We start from the raw sequence: 20,802 nt of genomic DNA, 5'->3' as shown, positions 1-20,802 counted from the left end.
GTTCTCCCAAAATTCATATGTTGAAGTCTTAACTCCCAATGTGATGGTATTAGAACCTGAGGCCTTGGGGAAGTACTTAGGTCATGAGGGTGGAGCCCTCATGAATGGGATTAGTTCTCTTGCTCTCTTTCTGCCATGTGAGGATATGAGTCTGAAACCTAGAAGAGGGTTCTCACCAGAACCTGACCATGCTGGCAACCTGATCTTGGATTTCCACCCTCCAGACTGTGAGAAATACATTTCTGTTGTTTATAAGCCACCCAGTCTATAATATTTTGTTATAGCAACTCAAACTGACCAGTACACCGAGTTTGCTTCTTCAGGTCAACTCCAAAGTGGTTTAGAAAGAATTTGTTTTCTCATCTCCTCCCCATAGATTTCTCAATATAATGATTTTCTAAGGGATATCTTATTCATTTGGGGAATTTTGATTACTGTCCTTTTTTACATTCATAACAAAAATTTCTGACAAAATTTAAAATATCTTATAGAAACCACTATACTATGTGATAATGATTTACTACTATGTAATAAACAACTACATTTAGACTGATCATGAAAATAAAAACCAACACAAGTATGATAGATCCTCATTTTCTAAAGAAATATATCTTTATTGACTTTTTCCATTTTCTTACAAGCAGTTAAAAAACTCATTCTTGAACTTGCATGCTGTTCAATGTTATGATGGCTGCCTCCTTATGAGACTATCAGTGGAGCTATAGTAAGTTTCCTTAAGCACCACAGAAGACAATCATTGCTTGGTCCCACTTTTACAGAAAAGAATCCAAGTTTCACCGGAAAGAGTATGCTTAGCTCTCTTGAAGAAGACCAGTTTAGTGGATTAATGTCTAATTTACATACAGTAATAAAGACAAACTTTGAATCTTTACAGATTAAATGCCCACTTTATACCATGGTGTAATTGTTTGAATTATTGGTGAGTGTACAGTATATAGATGTAGATGTACTAGATATGTCTATAAATAAAATAGTGCTTTAAGATAACAATATTCTTTGGCTGATTTAAATGCCTATAGTGGACTCTTTTAAAAGACTAAAATGAAAATGGTCCCACTATTATTGTCAATCTTAACACTGAGCTGGTGCGGAAGGTTCCCATACTGTTGACTGTCAGCATCTCCAGGTCCACTATATATTCTCTTGGTCCTGATAGTGACTTCACCAGCACAAGCATTGCACTTACAGGACTTGTTTGCTAAAATAAAAGAAAAAAGAGGGAGTGAGAGAATAATTTTTCTTGTATTGCAGTTTCTATTATTTGTGAATACACTTGCTATAAGAATTAGGGGAAGAAATTTTTTTTAATTAATTTATTTATTTTTGGCTGCGTTGGGTCTTCATTGCTGCGTGTGGGCTTTCTCTAGTTGTGGCGAGTGGGGGCTACTCTTTCAGTGCTGTGCACAGGCTTCTCATTGCGGTGGCTTCTCTTGTTGCGGAGCATGGGCTCTAGGTGCGTGGACTTCAGTAGTTGTGGCACGCGGGCTCAGTAGTTGTGGCTCATGGCCTCTAGAGCGCAGGCTCAGTAGTTGTGGTGCACAGGCTTAGTTGCTCCGCAGCATGTGGGATCTTCCCGGACCAGGGCTCCAACCCATGTCCCCTGCGTTGGCAGGCAGATTCTTAACCACTGTGCCACCAGGGAAGCCCAAGTGAAGAATTTTGAGGTAGGATTAAAGTCACTACTTAGTCCCTTCTTGGTTCTAATCCTTTTGGATCTTATCCCTTATCCCCACATAGTCATTAGTTCCAGATACAGGGACCTGCTTTCTTTTGATAGTTCTTTGTTTTCTACTCATCCCTCTCTGTTAATGTTTCTCTTCACTTTTATTGAGTAGTTCTAGCCTTTATAGAGACTGGAGTTCATGTGAGAATCTGATAATTTTTTGAACTGATAAACAAAGTTGTCATCTTTCACTTCTCAATATTGTGGATCTGTCTACATTCTAGTAGGTGAAGAGGCATGTAAGTAGTTAATTTCAATAGAATATGGAAAATGCTAAGATATACGGGGATATGCAGGGTATATATGAAGATACACAGAGGTGTGTACTCACAGAGAAAAACAGAGGGACCCTGAAGCATTGAGGGAAGGCCTTTGAATGCCTGAGGACAGTCACCCAGAATAACTGGGAGTTTTTTAAAGAAGGATGTTCTGGAGAACTGGATGCAGTTTCACTTTGATGAACAATGTGATGGGTGCTGGAGAGTGCAGGGAGATGAGTTTGGACAGGCAGGCAGGTAGATGTGTGAATCTGAATGCCAAGAGGAGGGCAGGGCTAGAAACAGTGGATTAGGATTTAGCATTCACGTCAATAGGTGGACATTAAACCAAGGAAGAGAACGTATATGTGATAAGACTGGGTCTGTGAGAGGCCAACATTTAAGGAATGGGCAGAAGAGAAGCCATTGAAGGAAGCTGAGAAGAAATAGATAATTAAGTGGTAAACAGATGAATGGCAAGCAGTGTCCAATACAGCAGGGGAGGATGAGGGTGACTGGAACTGAAAAATGCCTCTGGATATAGCAGTACGGATGCTGTTGGTGGCTTTTTTCCAGAGCAATTTCAGTAGGGTAGTGGGAATAGAAGACAGAAGAGTAACTAGGAAATAAGAAAATAGAGACTGTGATTACACACTGTGCTTTAAGAACCTTGGCTAGGAAGGGAGAAGAGAGAGAGGAGGCAACATCTAGAGGGAAAACAAGTTAAATATGTAGGAGGTATATTAGAGTTTGTTAGAACAAGGTTCCAGAGGAAATGGAGTGAAGAATACAGGTGGTGGGTTGGCCTTGATTGATAGAAGTGAAACCTTGTCTTTGGAAAATTCAAAGGAGAAGGTTAGAAGGGGAACACATGGACTTAAGTTTGCAAGGGATGGGATGGGAAGTTCAAGTAATTTATGCCGTTGGTTTCAGTGGTTTCAGAAGTGTAGGAGATGAGGTCACCTACTGAAAATGAAGGGTATAAGAACTTAAAGAGTATGGGGACATTTGCAATCAGTGGCTGAAGAGAAGAAATAAAAGAAAGTAATAGGATTGTTGAGGACACATCTGAAGTTGGAGATTTATAGTGTTACCAATCTGTGCTGACAAGCTGGGTGTGAAAATAGATGTGGATTATGTGATTGATCTAGAGTTGTTGGACAGGGAATTGAGGTGTTGGTGACAGAGTAGTTCCAGGGTCCACCAAGAAGTTGATCAAGTGGAAGAAAATGGTGGGTGAGGGGTCAGAGGACTAGCATCACTGTGAGGGTGAAGAGCAGATAGAGTGGGAGTGAGGGCATGAAAAAGAGGAAAGAGAATCAGTCACTGAGGGGGTCACCTGAGACTAAGATGATGATGTGGAACTGTTCTGCATGATAACAAAGTCCAGCATGTAGCCATGGGGTGGTGGCAGAGTGACATGAAGCTGAAGGTCATGGGGGATGAGATGGCCAGAGAACTGTAGGCTGAGGTAATGGATGACTATAATAGTGCCCAGATCTAAGTGATCTCACCTACTTCCTACATACTCTGCCTGAGTGATCTCATCCATAGCCATGGCTTCAATTATCACATATCTGCCACTGACTTAAAAGTCTATATTATGAATTCCAAGCCCACATATCCAATTCTCTACTCATCTTTACTTGGATGTCTCATGGTGACCAGGACTCAGTATGCCCAAACTGAACTCCTCACCTTCCTCTCTCCACTGGCTCCTCCTTCCTTATCTCAGTAAATGGTACCACCATTTGGTGTTGCTCAAGACAGAAACTTGTAGGTTATCCTTGACGCTTCCTTCTCCTCCACCTCCCCATAGCAAATGGGTTACTAAGCCATGTGTTTCTTCCTATATCTTCATAAATCTGTCCACTTCTTTTGGACTCACTGCTACCACACTAGTCCCCCATCTTTTGAGCTACTTACTGGTCTCTCCATTTCCATTCTTGCTCTACTCCAATCCAGGCTCTACAGTGCAGCCAGGTATCTTTTTTAACATGAAAATCTGATAGCAACTCCTCTACTTGAAACCCTTAGTATGGTCTGTCAGGCATTGTGTGATCTAGGCCCTGCTCATCTCTCCAGGTCCCTCTCAAACCACTCTGCCTGTAGCACCTGGAGTTCCAGATTAACTTGTCTGCTTTTTATTCCTTCCATTTGCTAGTCTTTTGTTGCTAGTCTTCAGCTTAAATCTACTTCTTCCAGGAAGCTCCCAGACCACTGCTGTCTTGGTTAGGGGTTAACTTGTGGTGTACTCATGAACAATCTGCAGTGCTCAGTTGTACCGTTCAGCATACTTGTGAACACTTGTTCGATGTCTCAACTATAAGCCCCACTGGGGCAGGAATTGACTTGGTTTTATTCACTGCTATGTCTCTAGAACCTAGCATGGTGCTTGCCTCTTATAGGTAACAGTGATACCTTGAAGATGTTGATTGAATTAATTTATTCATTTAAAAATATTTTTTGAGCACCTGCAATGTGCCAGGTACCATTCATTCTATGTGCTGTGCATACCAGAGTGAACAGACAGGTAATGTCTCTGTTTATTGCACTCACACTCTAGTAGGTAGTAGGTGACAGACAAATAAATACTATGCAAGGTGGTGATAAGGGCTGTGAAGAAAAATAAATCTCAGTAAGGAAGGATAGATATTGGTCAGTGTGGGTGGAGGATGGTATTCTACCTTTAATTTCATGTATTACTTCTTTCTAATACGTTCCCTTTTCTAGGGAAGAAGATTGTCTCAGTATTGTCCCAAAAGGAATATAAATAAAATCCTATATCCCACAGATCCTTTCAAGGATAAGGTCCAGCCTCATGTTTCTCAAGCAACATTCTTTGACTGTTGTAGCCCACATTAATTCTTTGATGTCTTGGAGCATGGAGTTAAACACAAATTTGTCCTCTGCTTTTTTCATAGATGTTAACTATGCCACAAAGTAATATTTAAAGCTCTTTGAAGTAAGGAACTGTGTATTACATGCACCTAGCATGAAGCTGAGTATATAATAGGTGCTTAATTAAGGCCTGCTGATGGAGTCTTATGATTAAATGCCCTCTCTGCAAGTGGAATTTCAGTGGAAAAATTTTGTAGGATTTGATCCAACTATTTTTTGAATTATGTGATAATAAATAGTCTTGAAATATCTTCCTATTTTAAATGCTATTTTGGTTTCAAATAGTAGTATTTAATTCTGGGATTATCAAAATTGGCAATGTTTTATATCATTCATAAAAAAGGATTTTACTTGAGAAAAACACTGTATTTATATCTGAAAATATCAAGTCAATAAGTTCACTGATATGAATCATAAAACTTTAAAAGTGCCACGTTTATTGCAAAAAAAAAAAAACCCATGCAGGTATTTTGCTTAACTCTTTGTTGATTCTGCTAAGAAATTTTATTTTCTTAAATTATGGCTAAGAGTTCAAAATGGAAAATTATTTTTAAAGACGATTTTGAGATGAACCTATTTTACTGCCATGGGTTACAAATAATGTTATTTCTTTGGGTTAAAATTATTAAATTGTTATTATCTGAACTGTGTGAAATTCATTTAGAGTAAACTTCTTACAAATATCTAGTATATCTCAAATTTAAACATCAAATGTTTAAGAAGTTTATTTTTAGTTATTAGAAAAAAGAATAGTAATAGATTGTATTTTGGGTTGGATTTTTCTCTTCAGAAGTTGGTCATGAGAGATTAATCATTTCTAATTTACTGGCAAAGAAACAGAGTCACATAATTCTGGAGCTGGAAGGGAACTTAATATATCAAAGAACAGGATAAACGAGTAAACATTAAAAATCTGTAAACTTTACCACGAGGATGAATTTCCCAATTTACTTTTCATATTCTCAAAATGAAATATTGACCTTAAAATCTGATTAAAAATGAAGAGTGCCCAAAGGAGTTTTGAGAAAATTGGAACTGGATGAATAACATCCTTAGCGTGAAAGACTTACCGTAACCCTGCAAACTGCTTGGTGGGGTGCCATCATTTTCACATGAAGTGGTGAGCCGTATTTGAAATATGTCGGAATTTTAACCTAAAATGAACTTGCTAAGATTTTGCATGGGGGACTGGAAGGCTGAGGCACTGGAGTCAGGGAGATTTGCTGGGAAGCCCTTGGAGGGATTAGAGAGGTGCTAAGAGCCAGTTTAAAGGAAGAGAAGCAGAGACACAAGGAAACATAGATAACCCAGGGGACACTGTGGAGAGAGAAATGGCAGAATTCAGAGAAAGATTTCATATAGGCAATGAAAGAAAGGGAAAACATAAACGTGACCTCACATTGCCTGCCTGGAAATTTGCAAGAATGGTACAACTATCTGTTGTATACATGGTGCGGGGGGTGGGGAGTTGGGGTCACTTCTCAGATACTTCTGGGTGTTAGTTTTGGTGCAGATGTAAATAATCTTGCGAATGTAACAATAAGGAATTCAGCGTTTTTGAAAAGCTCTCCAGGAATTATTTTTTCTATGTACAACTAAATAGCTATCACTGATTTGTGGTATCTGTTTGAGGTGTGTGTGTGTGTGTGTGTGTGTGTGTGTGTAGGCTTGTGTTTTGGTGGTCACACACAACTCTGCTAGAGTGTGCAACTTTTATCTGAATGACTTTAGAGAAGCTACTTCATCTCCCTGAGTCTTACTTTTCTTTTCTGTAAAATATGGAGATAAATATTAATCTGACCAAGTATTACCAAGAGGATTAAATGAGATAATGCACACTGGAAGGACTTACAATGCCTGCACATAAAAACTCTTTAAATGTTAGCTTTCTTTCTATGTGAATTACTACCAAACAACAACAACAAACTTGGAACTTTCTCAAAAGCTAAGGCTGCCCTCAGGATACTTACTCTTAGGTAGAACTCTCTATTTTCATTTCCAGATTTAATCCGAAAAGTATTGATAGTGTTGGGATAAATGGTTGTGGCCTGTATCTGGAAGATGTCAGATGGCACAGACCTATCAGATCGGATGCTCATGTATTTGTGGACTATGGATTGGGGAAGTTCTCGGCACAGCGCATTTGAGACTGGGCAAACACATCGGCTGCAGAGACAAACAAAAGTATTCATCAGTTAGTCGTGGTAAAACCAGAAGATTCTCAGTTTCAAAAGTTCTGATTTTTCTTACTTCTCTGATGTTAGAACGTAAGGATCTTGACAAGGATTTCGTGGGTAACAACGGAAGCCGCCATGATAATTCCAACACATTTCATCTTCCCGACATTCATTTGTGGTCTCACACTCATTTATATCTGTAGAGATGTAGAGTTGAAGAGTTTACTGATATAAGTAAATTGCATAAGTGGCAGATTCTAGTTTGCCACTGGAAGGAGGTGTATAAGAATCTGGACTGTGTTTAATTTGCTTTTAGACACAAGACTTGGTGGGACCTGGGTTCATTGCATTAATTCATGACAGATGTAGTGGAGCCATTCTCTACAGATTAATATGTGTCATTTCATGGTATTTTATCAAGCACCTATTGTTCATCTGTTGAATTCAAAGCCAAATGCTTGCCATTGACTTTGCTTAAATAAAAATGAAAGACACTATTTCTTGCTCTCTGGGGAATTAAGGAAAGCTGAAAGAAAGAGGAGGCCTCTTACCTTGGCCTTGAAAAGGGTGGTGGTTAGATGGGATTTTCAGATTGCAGTGGGGAAGGCCTTCCAGGCTGAGAAAGCAGCAAACAAAAACTATGGAGATGGAAGTTTATTGTCAGGCTCAGAAGCTTGGGAGAGAGGGAAAGGCTGGAATGTGGTTGCAGTAAGCTGTAGCATGCTGCTGGATAGTTAATGTTCTGGGAGTGGATTACACTGTCCATAGGAAGCTGTTCACAGCAAAAGAAGTGAAGCTATGAAGTGTCCTACCATGTAGAGCATGGCTATTTAAAGACCATGGGGAAGAAGGGAAATTAAGGAAGGGACTGTCAGTGTCAGCCGTGAGAGGCAACCCAGGAAAAGGCAGTGCAAGGAGGTCAGAGCTAGAGAGGGTCCCAGGAAGGAGGGTTGTGGGAAGGCCAGGATGGACAAAGACTGAATTTAGATTTGGGAATTAGGAGTTCCCAGATGACATCTGAGAGAAGAGTTTACAATGCTAGAGAACCATTACATTTACGACAATGAAAATTATATTAATATCCACATCCCTATGTATGTTTGTCTCCCTTTACATTTGAATAGTGATTAGATTTTATCCAATATAAGCCTTTTCTGAATCATTCCTTCCTCACAATCAGATATTTTCATTCATTAATTTACAGGTAGTCATGGCCTAGTTGTGGGATATGATCTCTTTCTTCTCTCTGAATTCTTATATCTCATTTTCCTCTTTTGGGGCCTTTATTGCTTTTTGCTTTGCATTATTGAAATCTGCACGTTTGTCTTAATCCTTGTATTAGCTTGTAAGCTCCTGGAGGGCAAAGGCTATTGTACACATCTTTCTATCCCTTTATCACCTAGCATGAGTGCACTGGGGGCACCTGGATTTTAAGAACTATTAAATTGAACCAAGTTGCTCTTCACACAAACCATATGGAGATGGTGAGAAATATATTATCTCTATTTGGCATGAAGGGAAAACAAATAAGGGTTAAGTGGCTGACCCAAGTTCATATAGTTAGTGACAGGCATCTCTCCACTGCAAGGTATTGCATCCTCTAAATGAGAATAATTCCATTCCTTGTCTTTGGAGAAAAAATTTTCTTTTAGCTTCCAAACTGGCAAAAGCTATCTGGAACCCAAGAGGAGACTGGAAAAGCTATGCAGTTTCCAAGAGTCATTTACAAAAAGTATCTTCTTTTGGACTGGCTATGGCTAAAGAAAGAACTTAGATTCCTCAGAAGAAATCACAACTGACTTGTCCTTTCAATATTTTTCACTTTTTTGAAAAATAAAGATGCTGTTTAGCTACAGGGAAAGTGAAGACTTGTTTGTCATATGGAGTTCAACAGCAGCAAAAGGAAACTTTATGTGATAATTTTATTTATTACTTCCAGTAATTTAGAGCCTAGCTTAATCAACTCCTTAATCATTTTGGAAGGTTTTTCAGAAATGATTAATAGTATTAAAATATTTGATGAATGTGTGTCTGTGTATCTGTGTATTCTCTCTCTGTTTCTCTCCTTCCCCGCTGTCCCTCTCCCCTCCCCACAACCTGCCACCACACATGCACACACAGAGTTTTAATTTTTGCAAGACTGTGGAAATGAGAACAGTTATTTCATCCCCAAAATAAACCTTTTGGGGGAAGGTAAGAATCCAGACTCTTTTGGTTTTACTTTAACCTGTGGACAGGGTTGGGAAGGAATGGTTTCAGTGGGGGAAACCAATTGTTTTGTACCCTAAAAGAATGGTAAGTCTCTTTCACAAAAAATGTTTTAGTTTAACCAAACATTCTTCAATATATAACACTAATGAATCTCCTATTTGCAATTCCACTGCATTTTCACCTTTCGTTATAACAGATATAAATAGAGTAGGCTGGTAAGATTCCACTGAATGTTAACTTGTTTCTGTCTTTTGCTGGGTATCAAATCCATTTATGATCAGAAACACATAGACATTTGTTTCAGGACTTCAGGGAAATTGGTTAAGGAATCCCACTGGCTAACATTTTCCCGCATGTAATATTCATGTTAAAAGTCTCAATTAGGGTTCAGAAAGTAAAACCATTGGAATGCAATGTTTCTCCACAATTAACATTACAGAGTCTCTAGTAACGTGGAAAGGGGTAGAAAGATGTTTATTGTGCAATGAACTACATTCTGATTATGCTCATATTTAGTGGTTGGATTCTAGTTGAATGGTCACATGCATACTATAAAATCTCAGGTCATGGATGTTCCTGTGAATTAATCTTTCCCTGTAAAATCATGATATAGACTGAGAATCCTGAGTGTCTCCTTTCCTTGATCTTTTCCTTTCTTAATATTTTACTGCCCTTCTTCTAGAGAAGATTTGCTACTAGTCATTTATATTGCTGGGTAAATTTCATAAAAACATATTGAACTTTACAGGCTTTATAGTTTATAAATAATTTTTCTGTATGTTATTCCATTTCATTCCCTCAACTCCCTTTTCCAAATGAGAAAGTTGAGGCTCAGAAAAGTTTGATAATTTGTTCAAATTGTATAGATAGAATGCCATACAGCTAGGTCTCAAACAGATTTTGTGTCTTCAAGTTCAGTCAGTTTTTTTTTCACTCTCTCACTGCTTTATGTAAACCTGTGTTTGTACCAATTTTTCCAGGATTATCTAGTTTTAGTTTTACCTGAATAGTCTTTTGCCTGTTAAAGAAATTTTAAGCTACATGCAGGAGGTAGGGAGGAGAGGGTGCACATTTTCAAATCTTTCAAAGAGACGCTGAAATCATACCATGTAGAGAGCCACTTCTTCCACCTACATGTAGCTGTGACAATAACCTGAACATTTATTTTAGAACTGGACCTGAAGACATTAGCTATTTTTGGATTAATAGTTTTTTTACTGAAGTATTCAAGCACTTTTTAATACACATGAAGCTGATTTTCTCAACACTTAAATTACTATCCAATTTATAATCCTGGTGTTTTAGAGAATTCAGATCAGTTTGAGGTGCACCTAACCACACATTAAGCTTATGCTCTACACCGAAACTCATGGTGAAATATTTTAATAATTGAATCTTTTCTGGTGGATGATTAGAGGATGTATATCATAGGGATTATGTAGGCTATATAGAAGGCATACCAATATTTTATTAAAATTATTTATTTTAAGAAAGAAAAATGATTACTTTAAATTTCAAAGAGAGTTAACACTGAATATCCTCTTTATGAGATGTGCATGTCTCTTGATCAACAGGGGAAAAAAAGAGCTCAAATTGTAAAAAATGAAAGTCTGGGATAGAGAATCCTACAACTTCCTCCCTGCTTTTCCTGGTTAAAACTTAACAGATATGAAAACAATAAACTTACCCTGACATGTTCTACTTCTCACCACTTGATATCCCTGGGGGCACATACAAGAGAATTTCCCAGGCTCATTGACACATTGATATTGACACAGGTAGCTCGAGGTTCTGCATTCGTCAATGTCTGTTGAACCAGACAAGAGCAATAAGACAGAGTGGAAAACTTACATGTCACTATTTTGGTAATTTTTTTTAACACTGCATACTCTGAAACAGAAATACAATACTTTATAAGAAGCTCAAGAGCAAATTCTAACAATATCAGCTCATTTCCCATAGAGCTTCACAGAACACAGATTTTTTCTTACCATCAGTTTTACTCACTTATTGCTGACAGTTTGGCGAATCCTGGAACTAACCATACTAGCTGAACAGACTGAATGAATTGGCTTGTGTTTGATGATCTTCATGTTGTGCTTGGCAGACCCACCCAGTGATGCAGATTCATATTTGCCTTCTCAGAAATTGGGTGGCTCTGCTCCCAAGTTCATCTGAGTTTTGAACTCCAAGTTCCATCCCTGTGCTAGCTTCTAGAGGTGATGCCCTGGCAGAATGCTTTGCATTTGTCAATGGTGCTGTCCCAAGAAAAGGTGGGAGCGTTTGTGAGGAAGTCGGGAGCCTGAAGTGTCAATGGCATCTCCCTCAGGATGTCTTATGCCTTTTGAATTACACAGTAGCAGGCATGACTAGGGGCCAGGTCTCCTGGTTCCTCTTCTAATGTTCCTGACATGCAATCAGCCATTTTTGAACTTAAACATGCATGCCAGTCACCTGGAGTTCTCATTAGATGCAGAATCTGACTCAGTAGGTCTGGGCTGGGGCCTGAGATTCTACAATTCTCACAGGCTCCCAGGAGATGCCACTGCTGTTAGCCGTTGCATCACACTTGAGAAACAAGACACTAGAGCACCCTTGCTAATTATCAGACCCAGCCTACATCTAATATTTCAATTATTTTGTTTCTTCTCCTTTCTTTTGAAAACATACTAAAAAGTCAGTGTTTTAATTGAACTAAATTAACTGGATTTTAGAACAGAATTTCCATGGATAAAAATTTGCTTTCATAAACAGGTACACACTTGGATTAAAGTGACAGCAGTCACAGGAAGTGGACCATGATTACTAATTACTTGGACAATATTTTACCTTCACAGTTGAGCCTGTCACTGCTTAGCTCATATCCTTGATTGCACTGACAGATGAATGAACCAAGAATGTTGTAGCATTGCTGAGCACATTGATTGCTGGCATCACATTCATTTATGTCTGAAAGGCAAGGTTATACACATTTATATATCTATGTCTTTAAGCATAGCCTTGCTCTTTTGTACCTATGTCATCCGATGATAAGTGAGTAATTCCCTAGCTGGATTCTTTGCTCTGCAGAAGCTCACTGGAGAACATCCATTCAGGTTTCATATTTGTTGGAACAACTTCAAACATCTGTCATATACTTCTTTTAAAAATACCAGAATATTTTTTTTCTGGGAATGACAGTTAGTTTGGTGTTTGATGAATCTTTCCAAAAGAATTTAATGATTCTAATAAATATACATTCCAGTATCTATTTTCTTGTATTGTTGTTCAGATGCAAAATGCCAAGTCTATAAATAATTGATATAAGACACATACTAATACGGTCTCTCAGCATGCTGTAGTGAAGATTTATCTGTGCTATTTAGTACTTTTTAAATGGGTCCTGTTAAATTCCATTACAATTATAACATAAGCCTTTGAGACCCATACAGAGTTTTGCAATGCTCTAAGGCACTGAAAATATTGTGAAAAGGCATTTTTCCTGCACTAGATTCTTTCCATGTCATGCCAATCTTAAAATTGTGTGCCGTGACATTGCATTCTGAAAGGGCAGAAGAAGCATGTAAAAATCAGATGCACTTTCAGCGGAAAGTTTATGTATTTGAACTTGCAGTAACCCCTTTGGCACCTTCAGCGTTTATATCACACACTCTTGACTAATTGGTGTGTGTATATCAATTGATCTGTAGTTAAAATTTTTTTTTGATACACTCACAGAAGAGAAATAAAACCAAGGTTAAAATTTTTTTCCATTCACATCTTGATGTGTTTTAAAAAACCAGATTGGTTACTGTCTTTTCAGCTTTATGCAGGGAAGTTGATGGAAACCAGTTCACTCAAGAACATAGAAAACTGGAAATACTGCAGTGTGGCTTGGAAAGACAGAAATCAGTCAGGATGACTGTTTCCAGAAGTCTTACCTACGCAGGTATAGTTGTTTGCTGCCAGTTGAAACCCAGGACTGCACTGGCAATAAAATGATCCTGGCGTGTTCACGCATCTTTGGTGGCAATATGGAGGGATGGTACATTCGTCTATATCTAGGTTATCAATCATACACAAAGAGAACCAAATTATTGACTATCCAAATTACTATTATTGAGCTGTTTAATCTCAATTTCTCAGCAGAGCATTATATGGAAAACCTATCTAGAGACATCCTTTTAAAAGTAATTATTTTTCTTTTTAAAAAATTAGGGTATCTGTGCTTTAAATACACTTTGGTCTGCCCTCTGTAGTTAAATGAGATGTTAAGAACAAAGACTTCATAAACCTGGTTGGGTTGGTTGAGATTTAAAGAGGGAAAAGTAATTAAAACTATTTCACATATAAGTGAGAATGTCAGGCTGGGAATCTAAAAGCTTATTTATAATGATAGATGTAGAAAAGAACTATGGAAGAATTGAGTGATGTAGCGTAAAACTAATAAAAGGAGGTACGTGCTGTTGCTCAGCTGGTGACCTTGGCGAAGTCACTTAAATGTTCAGTATCTAGGTTTTTTCTTCTGTAAAATGTGGATAGTAATGCTGCGTGTGTATCTTATGAAGTTTCTGTGAGAATCAAGTGAAAGAACGCTATGGAAGGAATGGGACACTAAACAAGTTACTTCTTGAGAGTGCCTCTCTGACACATTGATGATGTGTTCCAGCCTGTGTCCTTCTCGTATAAATATTTCCAACTGTAAAATGCTCAATTGAGAACTTGCAAAGTAGGATTAATATTTTAGAAGCATAATAGAATTCCATTAATTGATGATTCTACACTTTGTGACAACTCCAATATGGCATGTGTAATTTAAAATAACAATTATGCACAATCACTGTAATACTATGGAGTGACTATCTCATGGAAAAAATGAAACAAAACAAAACTTTATGCTGAACCCTTCCAGTACTTTAATAACTAAAAGTGTGGAAGGCAGTGTGCTCAAGTGGCTGCAAGGTAATCTGAGTTTGAATCTTCATTCTGGCATTTACTAGCTTGGTCTTAACCTCTCAGAGCTTCCATTTCCTCTTCGGTGAGTAATAATCAGCAATGTGGCAGGATTGTTGGGAGGCTTACATGAGATGGTTTAGGTGAACTTCCTTGCACAAAATGGGCAAAAAAAAAGGGGGGGAGCTATTATGAATAAGCTGCAAAATATATTTGATTTAACTTGAATATTGAAATAAACAGTAATGATGTTCACATGGCTTCCCTCCTAATTTATTTAGGTGTCTGATCAAATTGTCACCTCAGGGAGGCCATCTCTGTCCATCCATATAAAATAACTTCTTCTTCCCCATCTACCCCCTTATCCTGCTTTATATTTCTTTGTAGCCAGTGACACTCCTTGACATTGTATTATGTGTTTATTTGCTTCTTGTCTGTGTCCCTCCCTATAATGCAAGGCAAATTTCCTCCTCTTGAGGTAGAGGTAAAGTATTTTTTGTCTGTTCACTGTTGTGTGCTTAATACCTGGAACAGGGTCTGGCATAGTAGGTGCTCAATAAACATTAGCTGAATGAATGGAAAGTTCATACTAATTAAAAGTAATTTTAGCACGGTTCTTCCTAGTACCTAGTGTTACAGCCAGGTGCCAATATCAACAGCTAAATTATGTAAGTGGTACTTTCTAATAGTTCCGTGGGCTGCGATTCTGTAAAATCTGTTTGTTTACTACAATGGCCCAATACCTAGAACTTGGCGCACAGTCAGCCCTCACTAAATATTTGATGAATAAATAATGCATATCTTCTCAACCAGTAAACATTCATTGAACCATTGTTATTTGCTATCATTGTGTTTGGTAATGTAGGTTTATAACAATGATAATCATATATATATTCTACCCCTGTCTTGTATGGAAAACAGGCATGAAAACAAATAAATGCATGGAATTATAAGATCAAAATAGAAAAGTGTACAAGGGAGGGAGGGAGCACCATTCTACTCAAAGTGTGATCTGCTGACCACTACTGGTCCACGGACCATTTGGACCAGTCCGCAATGAATAAGTACAGAAATTGGGAGCAAGTGTTTAGGAATAACAATTTGATGTTACTGCAACATTCTTACTGTACTCTACATAAGTATTGATCTATAACAGGTTGGAAATTTACAAAGGATCCATCAGAGTTTGAGAATTACTGGCATAGAGGAGGGAGTGACTAATTATATTTGGGTATATCATGGAAGACCTCCCAGAGGAAGTTACCTTGAGCTAGAATTTGAGAGTTGAACAGGAGTTTGTTAGGACTGCATGTCTCTGGTAGAGGCACCAAAGTGTGACACTGTGTGATGTATTGGGGAACTATAACTAGTGGGACAAAGCTGGAGTGTAATTATTTTGGCAGGAGAGGGGTGTTGATACAATAGAGCTGGGCAAGGGCTAGAGAGAGGAAGACCTTACATGCTCTGTTGAGGAATGTAGTGTTGGTTCTATGGGTGAGGGGAACAGTGAGGAAGCCACATGATTAGACCTGAATTTTTTTTTTTTTTAATTCTTGGCGGCACCACGTGGCATGTGGGATCTTATTTCCCCTACTAGGGATGACCAGGGATGAACCTGCACCCCCTGCAGTGGAAGCATGGAGTCTTAACCACTGGACCACCAGGGAAGTCCTAGATCTGAATTTAAGGACATCTCCTGCCATACCATAAAGGGCTCTAACCATAAGTTCCATTCGCTTTGATTCTTCCCATAGTAGGCTGGGTTTTTTCTTTTTGTATACTTTTTACACCCTCAATTGTTTATTTTCCTGACTAATACAGTGGGCAAAACTTTGGTGCCTGTGGAGTTTTCCACACAATTTTCTCTTAAGTCGCAGCTTCAGTCAGTGCAAGCCCTGGTCCTTCCTCAGAGGCTGGGCACTAGCCCCAGCACCTATGCACAACCCCATGGAAGGAAGAACAGGGCCAGGTCCCATGAGGAGCTCAGTGTTGACATCCTGACACCAAAAGCTCACATTCTCAGGTGAAAATTGATGCTGGGTTGCCTGTCCCCACATCATTATCCTCTGTTCCTAAGAGAAAATAAGGACTCTTCACTGATCTTATGGTAAGAGGTGGTATGTAAATCAGTGGACAGAGGGAGTCAATTACAGAGTTTCATCCTAGTGCTGGGCCTCAAGATTGAGCCCAGAACACTTTAGTTTACTTCTCATTTGCCAGTTGGCCTCCCCATATCATGTTCTTCCTGTCATTCAAAAAGCATGCATTGAGCACCTACTTGGCGGGCACTCTTCAGGGACTGGGGAGACAACAATGACACAAACCAAGCCTGGCCCCTGTCCTCAGAGAGCTCAAGTAGAACTCTCAAGGAGGGCACATGTGTTGCATCCCTAGCACTGCACCCACTTGCCACGTAAAGAATGTTTAGTACAAGTCTGTTAACTCATTACATAATGATGGCACACAGCTATACAACCCAGAACCAGGAGCCATTCTAAGCACTCCTGCACATGAGCTCCTCAGATAGAGGCGGGTGTTATCTCCATAGTACAAAGGAAAAGAGTGAGACACAGAGTATTTAAGTAACTTGCCCAAGGTCTCAAAGTGAGTTAGGGGTAGAGCTGGGATTTGAACCTCACCATTTGCCCCATAAGCTATGCTATGCTACAACCAGTGAATGAAGCCCATAGCACCAGTGTTTTAATGCTAGGGTACCAAATAACTAATTTTAAATGATTTTCCCGGTTGCTTTTGTGGTCTCATTCACACCCCAAATTTCTGCTTTTGCTTAGTCTAACATGTAGCCAACACTTTGATACCCAGAATATGCTCAACCTTTAAGGCTAGTTTTTTTCTTGTTAACGTGGAAAATGGATTGGTAGTCAATGAAAAAATAAGCACTATCATTCTCCAAATAAAGATGAGTGCTTTGTTTTAAAGGACTGAGGTTTAAACAGTTAAGATGCTCCAGACAGGACTTGGCTTAGTGCACTGTTGTACTTACCTACACACTGCTCTCCTCGCTTCTGATACCCAGGAGGGCACTGACAGGTGAAGGAACCTCGTAAATTGATGCACACTTGGTCGGCTCTACAGTTGTGCGTCCCTGCAGTGCACTCATCTATGTCTGTTAAAGACACGCAGCACAAAAATAGTTTGAGTCTGTTGTGAAAATGTTGATAGTTCCTCCATTTTGCCATCATACTTTTCTTAAAAAAACCAAGTTTTTACTTTGTAATACTGTTATATTGGAAATGCTTAAAATGACACATTATTTCAAGTGTTCAGAAAGTAATTTCATAGATGTCAGTGTGTACCACTTAGATTTAACAAATGCTAACATTCTGCCATGCGTGCCTCAGCTCACTTTGTTTTGTTAAGAAATGAAACACTGGAGATGCACCTAAAGCCTTACTCCATCCTCATTCCTTTACCCACCCACCTATTACCATGCTGGTAGGTGTGAATCCTTCCCTGAGATTTTTTATACTTTTATTATACAGTTATGCACCCATTACAGTATACAGTATTGTTTTGTGTGTTTTAAAATATAAATAAATTGTATGATACTTGCTTTTCCACCCAATATATGACATTTGAAATAATTTCTAGTAACTAATCTCTAAAAATCTGCCCAATAACTAGGTAAAAATCAAACTTTAATATTATGCATTCCCTGTTGCTGTTGGTTTTTTTTTTTTTTGGTAAACTTTAGCACAACATAAATGTATAAACCTTTCATTGCAAATTTCAAAATAAAAAGGATTCAATTTAATCACATTCCTCTAGGAGAGATAGGCTGGTATAGTTTAAAATACACATTTTCCCAAAACATTTCACTTCTTGGAACAGTTTACTAAATGTACCTTAAGGAGTAGGTAGATTATAGCTCCAGAAAAGTAAAAAATATTCAGTCATAATATGAACTTGTTATAACAAATTTCTTTGAGATCAAAATATGATGGGCATTTGTGTGTGTCTCTCATATTACAGTAATTTATAAGTGAAATATAATTTTGCCTTATCCACATCACCTTTTCATTCATTCAAATCTCTCATATTATGAGGTTAAATAGCACAGATGAAAGGATTATAAAATTTTGGCATTCTTCAACAACTGAAGATTCTAAGCTTCATTAAAAAATATCTAAAATTTGTAATTCCTAGATGACAAATTTTGCATAAAAACTGAGAAAGGTTTAGGGGTGTTTAGATCATCACTGTGGCAGACCCATGGTGGTGCTTTGGAAGAAATAATGGGGCAAAAATCAGTACCAAAAATGAATCATCGGTAATTAGAATTTATTCCTTAAATCCTGCCTTCCCTTTAAGAAGCTCAGAGAGTAGCCCCTGGTGTGTTCCCTTTCATCTTTCTTTATTTTCAAACATAACTGCTGCACTGTGCACATAAATGCACATTATTACACCCAGTAATATTACACCCAGTGTAATAATGTAGGAAGCTCAGGTTATAAGAGAGTTGTCCTCAGATATCGGCTTTAGTTAGCTAGGTGTGGAAATGATAAGAGAGATTCTCTCCAAAAGAAGGAGGGAGGGGAGATAAAGAATACTCGAGGGATGTATGGCTGTTTATTGGATAATAACCTATAAAAGCATCTACTTACATAATTCTTATTATCTGGTTTTAAAGTTTTGGTGAATTTTTTCTTATTTTTTATTTTTGTTTTGAATTTTTTATTATTATTACTATTATTTTCAAATCGGTGATTACAACTCTGTTCTTTTCAGGCACTATGCAGAGGTACAGCAATCTTGCTTTAAAATTATCTGCTCTTTTTGTGTCTTTTATTATTTTCTCATATGCACTTGATGAAAACATGTCTACTGGGGTTTCTTCAGAGCTTTATGACCCGCTAATGCAGAAATGACAGCAGAGTTCATATTGTTTTATGTCAAGAACATTTGCCAGCATTTGTAGTGATAATAGCACTGAGAGATACAGCAATGTGAGATTCAGATGTGGCAAGTTTCCTCGGTACATGCTGGCAGAAGATCAAGGGCTCAGGCTGGCTGCTACATTTTCTAAAGGAGGCTTCACCAGTGACTGTGGCTTTTCTTTCTGAGACATCCCTCTGCAAACTGCCTCCACCCCATCGCATTCCTGATGTGATTTCCTTCCTATTTTTTTTTTTTTTTTGTCGTTTAGTTCTCTCTTTGATTAATAGGCTAACATTTCCAGTGGAATTAATATATCATTAAATAGATTTCAAACATAAAAGCCATGCTCCCTGGACCTATTCCTTTTTAAGAACCAGGTCTGTTTACCTTCTAAGAAGGATTATTTAATAAAACTATTAGATGAGTTAAAGTAATTTAATAAAAAAAACAAAAAACAAAATAAAATACGAGTGTCTCTACTGCCACTATATTCTTTTCCTTTCTCTATCAATAACAAACAAAACTTCATCAGGACTCATCTCACCTAGGATTGACTGGTGGTATTTTATTTTATTTATTTATTTTATAGAATAAGCTTTATTTACAAAAAATTATTTTATTTATTGGCTGCAATGGGTCTTAGTTGCGGCACACAGGATCTTTTGTTGTGGTGCTCGGGCTTCTCTCTAGTTGTGGTGTATGGGTTTTCTCTTCTCTAGCTGTGGCACGCAGGCTCCAGGGTGCATGGGCTCTGCAGGTTGCGGCACATGGCCTCTCTAGTTGAGGTGTGTGAACTCAATAGTTGTGGCACGCGGGCTTAGTTGCCCTGCGGCATGTGAGATCTTAGCTCCCCGACCAGGGATCGAACCCGTGTCCCCTGCATTGGAAGGTGGATTCTTTACCACTGGAGCACCAGGGAAGTCCCTGACTGGTAGTATTTTAAATACACTTTCTACTTACTTGGATGCACTTTTAGTTTTAATTCTTTCAGATGGGAAACCTCCCTGAAATTCAATAAAACACAGTTGCATGAAATCCCCTTCAAGGAATTATTCCAAAGGAGTTGAATGGATGCTTCATCTTATACCTTGAGCTGGATCTGCTTGTAAACGAACAGACTACATTTTCATTTATGGCTTTTCCGATTCGAGTTTAGAATATTTATCCTCTTTGCTCTTAGCAGGTTATCTAATCCTGAAGGATGTGTAGATAGACTGGATTTCCTTGAACTATCTTCAATTATACCATCAATTTATTGGTTTATTTAAATAACATGGTTTTATTAATTTGAAAGTTATACTTTGAGATCCTGTTATTGTTTATTCACACATCTATACAAAATCATGTAAGAACTGTTTTACATTGTTAAACTCTTTTGTGCTTATCTTTTCTACTTTTATGCATTTCTATGTCTTAAATATCATGTGATAAGAAAATCACTAAAACATACTACTATGTTAGAAACTCAAAGCAGAATATCCATCTCTGTGCAGATGCACCAGAAGACCTGGCTCTCCCAGGTATGTTTATGAAAACCCTTTGTGGTGAGAATACCTGTATTAGCAAAAGCAATTCTTTATTCATAATGGAAACTACTCACATCAGCTATGGTTTTCCTGATAATCTAGGAAACAGTACTCTGGGGAGAGGAGTTTTTGTTTTGTTTTTAAACTATCTGTAA

The 20,802-nt window shown here is 38.1% G+C and overlaps 1 protein-coding gene across 1 annotated transcript in view; it reads right to left on the bottom strand.

Moving 5' to 3' along the window:
* Positions 1–579: 579 nt before the first annotated feature.
* EFEMP1 (EGF containing fibulin extracellular matrix protein 1) overlaps positions 580–20,802 on the bottom strand; it is a 68,574-nt gene continuing 48,351 nt past the window's right edge. The window contains exons 5-11 of the mRNA XM_079720841.1: positions 17,227–17,349; positions 13,211–13,330; positions 12,120–12,239; positions 10,978–11,097; positions 7,153–7,276; positions 6,873–7,068; positions 580–1,219 (exon numbers count right to left, since the gene is read on the bottom strand). Of these exons, the coding sequence (XP_079576967.1) occupies positions 1,058–1,219; positions 6,873–7,068; positions 7,153–7,276; positions 10,978–11,097; positions 12,120–12,239; positions 13,211–13,330; positions 17,227–17,349 (965 nt within the window). The 3' untranslated portion in view covers positions 580–1,057. The remainder of the gene's footprint in view (positions 1,220–6,872; positions 7,069–7,152; positions 7,277–10,977; positions 11,098–12,119; positions 12,240–13,210; positions 13,331–17,226; positions 17,350–20,802) is intronic.

The sequence above is a fragment of the Hyperoodon ampullatus genome (genome assembly GCF_949752795.1).
Source record: "Hyperoodon ampullatus genome assembly, chromosome: 15".
In the NCBI taxonomy this organism is placed as follows: domain Eukaryota; kingdom Metazoa; phylum Chordata; class Mammalia; order Artiodactyla; family Ziphiidae; genus Hyperoodon; species Hyperoodon ampullatus.
Note: the sequence above shows the minus strand (reverse complement) of the source record. Positions and strands in the feature narration are given on the sequence as shown.